Raw genomic sequence first — 7,365 nt, 5'->3', positions numbered from 1 at the left:
TCTTCCAGTAGCTTCTGAAAGCCTATTGAATGATTTTTTTTATCATCCATCTAATCCAACGGTTAAGATTCATTCACCCTCTTTTATTTTTTATGAATCCAATGGCTAATATTTATTGGATGACGTGGCTCATTTACGTTTCGTTTAGGTTTCTCCATTCATCAATTAAGATTTGTATATAAAAACGGCGAGAAGTGTACAAGAGGTTTTGCTGCCACCGTCCGATCGATCAGTGTGAGCGGCCCAGATCTTCCCGAACCCACCTGAGCGGCCAGCCTCTCCGCGTGCACTCCACCCAAAAACCCTAGCCCGCCGCCGCCTCTCCCCTCCGCTCGCCGGAGCTCGCCTCCTCCTCCTAATCTTCTCTCAGTAACGCGTTGGTTCGATCTTCTTCGGCTCCCGATGGCTATGGCGCAGAGGGGATTGGGCCTGCTCCGGCGATCCCTCGGGCTCGGGCCCCTGTCCACGCAGAGAGCCCTGAGCAGCACCAGCCCCGCGGCGTCCGCGGAGGGGGGAGCGGCGGCGGCGGCGGCGGCGGAGGTGGCGAAGGAGTCGAAGGGGAGGAAGAAGAAGAAGAACCTGTTCGACGTGGTGCAGTTCCTGCCGTCGTGGGGCGTGGGCTACAAGGTCGCCAAGACCACCTGGCGCGACGTCTCCTACCAGATCACCAAGATCAACCTCTACAAGGTTAGCGCCCCCCCTTTCTCGGACACATTTCGAATCATTTCTGTTGCCTCTTGTGATTTCGTGATCTTTGGAATGCAGGATGGTCGTCATGGGAAGGCGTGGGGGATTCGCTACAAGGCCGGTTAGTCTTTGCCCCTTTCCTGTTCTCTTCCAAATTTGGTGATACCCTGCTTAAAATGTGTAATTATACGATGGCTGTTGTTTGCCAGTAGATTTGTGTGTATTATATGCGATTTGCTTTTGTATCAGCAGTTTGGTATAGCACGAGTGTGCAGCAGAGGGCATAAATGAATCATGCTTCACATGCCTGCTGATAATCATGCTTGACATCAATCTGTGAAGTTGCACATGATAGTCTCTAATTCTGTTTGCTGTTTGTATCCTGGAAATAATTTGATTATGCTCATGAATTTCACCAAGGCGCTAGGTGCTAGTCAGGCAGGAGACAAACGCTTAACACAGGACTAGGCTGCCTTTTAGAACAATGGGAATAACAACCTGTGCTTACTTGGTTTAATGTTTTGCTTTTTTTCATACATTGTGTCATACAGGGCTGGATCCATGGTTTCTAGAAACTGATAAAAGATCCACAATCCTTCTATATCTAACAGAGTTTTTCCAAAATACTTGTTTTCAATTTTAGTTCCCTTAATTTGAGAATAAGCTCTTCCCCCAAATGGTTATTGCATATAATTCAGCGTCTCATGGACCAAGCTTGGGCTGATGTTCTGATATGATATGAGTTCACCTAAGTTTCTGTAGGGGTATGAACATTGAAAAAAGATAAACCTGCTGCTTCAAGTAATCATGCCAACTTAAAAATTAAATATCCAGGTGTAGGCTTTTGCAAAACTATAAACGAATACTCCTAGCAACTGGAAGGTGTGATGCATTTTCTGTGGCCACACTGAGGTTGTAACAAACAACAATCACAAAAGAAAAACATGGCAATGGAAAAGGGTTATTGAGTCGATAAAAGTGCAGTTGATCAAGTTCTATTGGTTGTAAAAATGAAAGTTGGTAATTTTCTGATGCTTTCAGTTATATCTATGTGTGATTTTTATATCTCTTCAGGCATTGTTAGTTGTGTACAAGTAGAGGAGTCCCGTAGAACTGTACCCTTAAATCTCCTTTGATTTGGTTGTTACTTGATTCAAATTCCGTGCCCTATCTGTGACAATTGAGTAAAGACGGGTAATGTGTTAATCTTTTTTGAATGCATCCATAGTATTTGAATCCTTGAATAATATAATTCCTACAACATCATAATGTTTCTTTTTCACTCCCAATCAATTCTTCAAAGAGAGCTTTTATGTGTTAGTTTCTATTTTTCAATGATATGAAAATTGTAGTAGGTAGCTTTTGGTACATTAGATCAATAGATGATTTCTCACCAATAACACTGTTCTCTGCTTCCGTGCTTATATGCTGCTTTAGTTTCCCTAGCATTTATTTTCCCTAAGTAGTTGATACCATGATGGAAACCAGGCGACATTTTACTGTTTTTTCTGCCATGTTTCTCTTTTTTATGTTCTGTTGTGACAGGCCACAACCTAGTTACTGTTGTCTGGCCCCATGCAAAGGCTTTTTGGATTTGAAGCAAGATATTGAAACCTGCCGCAGCTAACAATGTCAATAGGCATACTTGGATCTCAAACTAAGTTAGAATATACATGGTTGATGTACCGTAAATGCTGGTATCCCAATATTTCTATTATCTGTTCTCTAATATGATTCTCATCCAGGTGTTCAAGCTGCTGAAGCGCCAACAAAAATCAGTGGGGTAAACAAGCGTGGGTGGAAGTATATAAAAGAATCGCAGAAGAAGTTACAAGATACCCCCAAAGTAGAAACGCCAGTCACTGCTTAAGCTGAAACTGTGGATGTCTTGCTTGTCTTCACTGCTGAAAGTGTTTTAGATGGCTGTTGCCAGATGAACAGAGCGCCACTGTAGAATGGATGGGTTCCTTTTGGTTGATCGATGATGATTAAATTTGCCAAGGTGTTTGATATCCTTTTCTTTTCATTTCCATAATGCACTTGGAAACTAGTGACAATGGCATGTAGTTGTAGTCTTCTAATTCATCTTTGTTTCTGTCATATGTTTACAAGGGGCTGGACATTCAGACTGATGTCCACTGGTAACACCTGAACTTTTGGGCTGGTGTTAAACTGTTGGGATCATTGATCGGCACATGTACTCTCTAATACTTAACTGTTAATCTGTTCTGCTTGAAAGAATCTATGCATGCCATTTCAGTCGAAACTGGAAGTGTTAACCTGCAACTAGGTTTCTGCTGCTGTTGTGAAAACTCTGTTGCAGCATTGTTCAAGTTAATTGTTGCAAGAGCAGTCCGATCTAAAGATTTTGGTAATCGCATGGAAAAAAACGCAATTTAAAAAAATGCACATTGATTTTGTCGAACTACCTATGTTCTTTTACGGGATTATGGGAGAAGGATTTTATTAATACTAGAAAAAATGTCCCATATGTTGCAACGGGTGAAGTCTATTTTAATTTTATTATCGTTATACGGTTTAGTTAAGGTGAAATTTCACTGTGAGAATTCGCTTGGATATATTATTTTCTAGAAAATCATGAACTACAATTAGGAGTTCGATCATCTCAAGTTAACATGTAAGTTTTTTTAAAAGATATTTCTTATACGACTCCTCTTGTATTTCTAAAAGCAAACAAACTTAAAATCTGACTCAAATACAGATTTGAATTCCCAAAAACGAACGAATTTAAAAACTGACTCATATACGAATGACGTACTGAAGCACCGGTAAAAACATAAGCGAACGAACTTAAAAACTGACTCATGCACGAATGACGTACTGAAGCACCGGTAAAAACATCTTCAATTTTATAATAGTAGAGAAGACTAGTACTATACTCATGTATTGTAACGGGCCTATACAATGATAAGCTGCATGGGCCTATAAACTGGGATTGGATCTTACTTTTGGTTTTTTAACCAACCGTCTTTTCTAGTCTTTTTAACCAACTGTTGTGGGGCTATAAGGGCATTCTCGTGCCACATTGCACAATGCTATTCCTAGTTTATATGCACCCCACTTATTGCATCCTCTACTATTTATCGGGGTGACCACGGGGTATGGTGGGGATGGGTTGGGCTGGAACACCCCTGCTTCGGCTCACCCGCGGATATCCCTACCCTTGGCCCAGGAGGGATGAACGGGGTGCAATCAGTCCCTGTCCTTAGCTCCTTCGGGGCCCTGCAATGATGCATAAGATGGCTGGTGACAAGGGGGCGCCGCGAAGAGATGACAAGCGACGAGAGGGGGCGTCGTGATGGGGCGTAGCACAATGGCCAGCGACGAGGCATCCTAGGAGTGGTGGCTGCGGAGAGGGGGCTAGGTGAGGGTAGATGGGGATTAGGGTTAGCCTTATATATGGGCCACTTGGAATGGGCCAACTGGGCCTATATTTTTGGAAATTGGCTACTCTTAGAGAAGTAGCTTATACCCGCCTTGCTGGCCACCATGGGTTTCTTTTTATCCTTGTCCCCATCCTCGAAAATTAGTGGGCCCTACGCCCCTACCCTGCTTACCCGAGGATCAGAATTCTCCCTTGCCCCTAGCCTCGTAGGGGTGGGCCCCTATCTCCAACGAGGAAATTGCCACCCATATCTACTAACATGATGAAGCTAGATTGATTGCATTTACAAACCAAATCCCAACAATTGGGGATTTAAAAGAAACCAAAGAACTAGTAAATATTAAGATTAAATTGTTGGAGACCAATATCTACAACTTGGAGGGATTATTTGGTAGGACTCTAGCTTTAGCTCCACCTCTGCTTGGATGCTAACCAAACAGTTGGAGTACGGAATTCCTCCAACGGAGAAGCGAGTACCCCCCCCCCCCCGTCTCCTTCTCGAAGATTTGGCCAAGGGGCTAGTCAAGCCTGAGTCACCCACAGGGAACAGATGAACACAAAGAAGAATACAGGTTTGGGGCGTACGGATGCATTACCTACTTCTATGTGTATGTGGATTATCGATGAGGAACAAGTGTTACAAATGAGATATGGGACTTGTGTGGGCTCTAATTACTATGAAATCCAGCCCTCTATCCGTTGGCATGGATCCTCCTTTTATAGGCAAAGAGGAGTCCACGGTGCCAATACATGAATGTAAGAACAGGACCTACTCCAAAGAGTTTGATATGCTTAGACTTGTCAATGTCTCTCCTAGCAAGCTGACCGGAAGTGATTGCCCCTCCTATTAGCTTAATAAGTGGTGGTGGAGGCAAGGAAATCTCTGTCTGGTTATGGGGTCCACCAGTCAACCCTTGAGAGGTGGCGAGGTGGGACCATGCGGGAGTTGATGCGGGCGCGACATGTCACGCCCCTCCCATTCATTTGGTTGACGTGGGCGCACATGAGGCTACATGTGGCGCCACGTCCTTAGACATATGCGGATGAGCTATTCTCCAAATGGTTATTTCATGCAACAGAAATCATGATGTTTGGTTGAAGTCAAACCTTCAGGCCCACTCAGAGGAGCAGAGAACCTCGAGGGCAGCTCTAGTCACCTGTATTGTGCTCCGAGGGTAGCCCTTACACCTCAGGGCAGCCGCACACCCTGGGCATGCTGCGCGCCTGAGGCCCCAAGTTGTCCCAGGGCACTTGAGACCTCTCCCCTCGCTAATTCACAGGTTTTCTTGTTACTTTGGACAAGCTTTTCGAAGATGTCGTTGATGAACAAGTTCTTAATGATCATCTCTGTGGAAAATGCACCAAGCTGCTAGCTGCCTCCTCAACACCTTGAAGATATAAATCTTATAGGTCTCCACCCTCTTTTCGGTACCTTAGAGATGTAGATCTTGTAGGTCTCTCGAAGATATATATTTTGTAGGTCTCTTGAAGTAATACACTACCTCAGTTGCCCCGAAGACCCCGGAGGGCTGGGGATTCCCATTCCCGATTGGAGTGATTTGAAAAAAATGAACTAGAGGGGGGGGTGTCAGTGCGATGTATAGTTCCTCTAGCAACACACACACACACACACAAAAGAAATAAAGAGTGGAGTGGGCTAGAGTATTATGAAAAAATGAACTAGAGGGGTGAGGCTGGGGTTCAGAGCGATTAACAACTCCACTCTAGACTCCGCTTATGGAGTTAGATTAAGGAGTTAAAGTACTGCCAAACATGTCTAAAGAAACCAACATGTTGTTAAGGGGCTCATCCATCTATGCTCACCAAATTGAGGCTTGTGTTGTATTCCTACATTTCATATTTATATGTCTTTTGGTTTGGGGCAAGTTTGTAGAAACACATAGTATCATCTATAATATCAAATTAATTATATTAAACCACCATTGAATATATTTTATAGTATATTTTTTAGTGTTGAAAATATTTGCTACATTTTTCTATAAACTTGGTCTTACCTAGGATAGACCCAAGACATCTGTAATATGGAACGGAGGGAGTACCTTGTCTCGCAACTAACATATTTGGTTGATTTCCTTGAAAAGAAGACACATTGGATTAATTCATCACAATAGTTGGGGATATGCCATATACCATTATGAAAATTGAAGGTTGGATAATATTATGTGAATTTTAGAGCTCTGAGAAAACAAGTGCCATCTTCTTCTTTTCATCAAAACAGTATGCCACAAACACAAGAGAGATGGACATCAGCGAAAATTTGTGTGGTGAGATACAGAGGATGAGCACACAAAGGTGACAAAATGGCCTACTTGTTTCAACTTTAAATTATAAGCCAAATCCATTTTTTAATTTTTAAAACTTGAGGATTTTTACTTGTCTTATTAGCAATCAAATTAGAAGAAGGCACCACAAATGATGAATGAAACCCCTGAATTTTCCCTAAAAATCGAATTCAAGGGAGGCAACTTAGCTCAACATGCAAAAGGGAGCAAAAACATTCAAGACAAAAATATTAAACGGTAAGAAAGAATACTGCCATACGAAATAACATGGTACACTATGAACCAAAGTTGATCGCGAATGTACCACTAGTCAAAACCAAGGTGGATCCATCCATGAGTAAGCCATGGGATGGCTCAGTCTATTTTAGATTATATTTGTATTAGCATGCTTGATAATTCTATTAGTGGTAGACGATATATTTATCAATAGCGAGCCGCTCGTGGTGACTTAGTCAAATTTAAGATATGTCTTTTTAGAGGTGCTTATAAGGGGTACGGTATGTGTTTATAGGGATAAGTGCACGAGTTTATGTGAACATTTATGTTTGTACTGTTTTTGTTTAATAAATATGCCCAACTAGTCCAATTCCCTGAGGCATAGTTTATTTGGTGTTGAATTTGACATGATAGAAGTAGTGGTTTTGCTGAAAACGGATGAGTATTTTAGTGAGCTATGGGTAGTTTTCTCAAATTTTCAAAAGAAAAAAAGAGAATACAGTATATATTTCGTATTTTTATCACGTGCAATGACACGGCTAGCGTACAGGTTAAAACGTGTCGGAATCGTCAGCGCAAGAGATTCCACTTCAGAACGAGCCCGAATACACTTCCAGAAGAAAAAGAAAAAGAAACCAAAAAAGAAAAGGGGAAATGGAAACAGAGAAGCTGCTGCGATCGGCGTGTGAATCTTCCAGGCGCCCGGCACGTGCCGCCCACACACCCCACAGCCGAACGACACGAGCCGCGTAG

At 42.5% G+C, this 7,365-nt stretch overlaps 1 protein-coding gene across 1 annotated transcript; it reads left to right on the top strand.

Annotated features, from left to right (window-relative positions):
* Positions 1-231: 231 nt before the first annotated feature.
* On the top strand, positions 232-2,953 carry LOC4329366 (uncharacterized). Its single transcript, XM_015767856.3, has 3 exons — positions 232-687; positions 766-808; positions 2,433-2,953. The coding sequence occupies exons 1-3, from the start codon at positions 403-405 to the stop codon at positions 2,555-2,557; spliced, it is 453 nt and encodes a 150-aa protein (XP_015623342.1). The 5' UTR covers positions 232-402; the 3' UTR covers positions 2,558-2,953.
* The last annotated feature ends 4,412 nt before the right edge of the window (positions 2,954-7,365 follow it).

Source organism: Oryza sativa, chromosome 2 (genome assembly GCF_034140825.1).
Source record: "Oryza sativa Japonica Group chromosome 2, ASM3414082v1".
In the NCBI taxonomy this organism is placed as follows: Eukaryota; Viridiplantae; Streptophyta; class Magnoliopsida; order Poales; family Poaceae; genus Oryza; species Oryza sativa.
The sequence above is the reverse complement of the archived record's forward strand: the minus strand, read 5'-3'. Positions and strand labels throughout refer to the sequence as shown.

Excerpts from the sequence above, each read along its gene's own strand:
- LOC4329366 (XM_015767856.3), top strand. The coding sequence starts at position 403 with ATGGCTATGGCGCAGAGGGGATTGGGCCTGCTCCGGCGATCCCTCGGG. Across the intron at positions 688-765 it reads CCAAGATCAACCTCTACAAG|GATGGTCGTCATGGGAAGGC; the intron begins GTTAGCGCCCCC and ends TTTGGAATGCAG. Across the intron at positions 809-2,432 it reads GGGGATTCGCTACAAGGCCG|GTGTTCAAGCTGCTGAAGCG; the intron begins GTTAGTCTTTGC and ends ATTCTCATCCAG.